At 44.5% G+C, this 2,366-nt stretch overlaps 1 protein-coding gene across 1 annotated transcript; it reads left to right on the plus strand.

Moving 5' to 3' along the window:
* The first annotated feature begins 466 nt into the window (after positions 1 to 466).
* LOC132780182 (interferon-inducible GTPase 5-like) lies at positions 467 to 2,054 on the plus strand. Its single transcript, XM_067462309.1, has one exon. It carries the CDS (start codon positions 469 to 471, stop codon positions 1,621 to 1,623), a length of 1,155 nt encoding a protein of 384 aa, XP_067318410.1. The 5' UTR covers positions 467 to 468; the 3' UTR covers positions 1,624 to 2,054.
* Positions 2,055 to 2,366: the final 312 nt, after the last annotated feature.

Genomic DNA, 2,366 nt, shown 5'->3' on the forward strand with positions numbered 1-2,366 from the left:
GTTTTCCGAGGTCCATACCCTTCTCTTGGTGCATTTACAGTATGGAATGAATACACTTGCACCCCACTTTAAATGCCATGGCCCCATGCGATGGAGTCCTCCCCTCTTGGCAGTTATAGTTTCCCAGAGTCCATACCCTTCTCTTGGTGCATCTACACTGTGGAATAAATGCAGGTGGACCCTACTTTGAATACCATAGCTCCATACTATGCAGTCCTGTGAGTTATAGTTTTCCAAAGTCTCCACCCTTCTCTGTGGGACAGGAGAGAGAGAGAGAGAGAAAGAAAGAGAGAAAGAGAGAAAGAGAGAAAGAGACAGAGAGAGCATTGCCGCTTTCTCTCCATTCCTCCTTGCTTTCGGAATTGAAGACATGTAACAGCTGACATGTGATCTTGTGTTATTAGGGAAGCATGTATTAAAATTCTCTTTGCTTTTTCCCCCCTCTCCCCGCACAGAATGGCAAGCCCCATGGCCATGGAAGACTTCAAGGCAGCCATTTATGAAGGGAGGGTGACAGATGCTGCGTCTAATGTGATTGGAAAACCACTGCAGTATTTCAGTGAAGTGCCACTCAACATTGCTGTAGTAGGAGAGCCAGGCTCTGGAAAGTCCTCCTTCGTCAATGCCATGCTGGGCTTACGCGCAGGTGATCCAGGAGCTGCCGAGACAGGCATACAGACAACAACAGTAGACGTCAAGGCTTTCCCACATCCACATCTTTTAAATGTCATTTTTTGGGATCTCCCAGGAAAAGGAGCAGCATCTTTCGGTGAAGATGTTTTTGCCAAGATCAACTTGAATCGCTTTGATTTCTTCATCATAGTTGGTGCCCAGCGTTTCCGGACCATTCACGCTGACCTGGTCAATGAGATCCAAGGAATGAGCAAGAAGTTTTACTTTGTGCGTAGCAACACAGACCTTGATCTGGAAGCATCCAAGAGGCAACGGCCTTCTGATTACAATGAGGAGAGGATTCTCCTGAGAATCAAGGATGATTGCCATGAGGGACTGCGGAGAGAAGGAGCGACCAATCCACAAGTCTTTCTAGTATCCAGTTATGAAACCAAACGCTTTGATTTCCCCCTCCTTTGGGAAAGGCTGAAGAATGATCTCTTAGGGCTGAGGAGGAAAGCTTTTCTGCTCAATTTGCCCAGCATCTCCCTGCCAGTCTTGAACAACAAGAAAACTGCCATGAAGAAGCAGATTCTAATCAGAGCTTTTTGGTTGTGGATTTTTGCTGCTATTCCCATCCCAGGCCTCTCCTACTTTCCTGCCAGAAAGGTCCATTCCTGGTGTTATCATAACTTTGGCCTAGGTGATCTATCACTCAGAGATCTTGCTCAGCTGGTTGGGAAGACAGCAGCCACCCTTAAAGCAGTGATGAAGCCCCTGTCTTTCATCTCTGTTTTTCTCTGGGGCTTTGCAGAATTGGTTAGAGCTGTGGTGATAATAGGAGATTATACCTACTTCCAGCATTTCCCACTCTACGGATACCTACTATCAGGAGGAATTTCACTTCTTTCCACCTACGTCATGTTAAACAAATTTGTTTCCAATGCTACGGACAACACCCAAAGAGTTCTGACTGAAGCTCTAATGTGTGAGGCGAAGAAGTCCATTTAGCGGCAAACATCCACATTCACATCTACAGTGATATTAGATTATGCTGGACTCTAGAGCATAGTCCTCTCTTGTCAGAAAAAGACTTGGACACCATGCAATATGTTCAGCATATTGATTCCAATGTATGTAGTAGATGTGAGTGTACCTGTATGTTCACCTACCAGAAATCCAAAACAATGAAGTCTAGATACTCGAAGCATAGCGAGAATACACTTGAGAAACTGGAGATGTGATCCTCAATATTATTTGTTTGAATGCTTTAATTAAGAGAGCCAGTACGATGGTTTGAGCATTGGAGTATGACTGTAGAAACTAGAGCTGGAATCCTTGACCAAGCCATAGAAACCCATTAAGTGACCTTGGGCAACCCTCTCAGCCTCAGAGGGAGGCAAAGACAAACTTCTCCTGACCAAATTGTGCCAAGAAAACACTCTAATGGGTTCATCTGAGGCCCCATCTACACTGCCATATAATGCAGTTTGAATCACATTATATGCTCAGTGTAGACAGGGTATTTCCAGACAGTATCAAAATATGGGACAAATAAGTGAGATGAAAAATCTTGGAACCTGAAAACAAGTCCAAACATAGACCTGTCAGTCTTGTTCTATGCTTCACAGCCATCCTGAGACCTTCATTTGTAGCTGATATTTGAAATCCGCCAGAAGGATGTGGGACATCCAGTGGAAATTTACTTTAATTTTTTTCGTCAATGCTCCGAGATGCTCTGGGCCTTATATATG

Source organism: Anolis sagrei, chromosome Y (assembly GCF_037176765.1).
Source record: "Anolis sagrei isolate rAnoSag1 chromosome Y, rAnoSag1.mat, whole genome shotgun sequence".
Lineage (NCBI taxonomy): Eukaryota > Metazoa > Chordata > Lepidosauria > Squamata > Dactyloidae > Anolis > Anolis sagrei.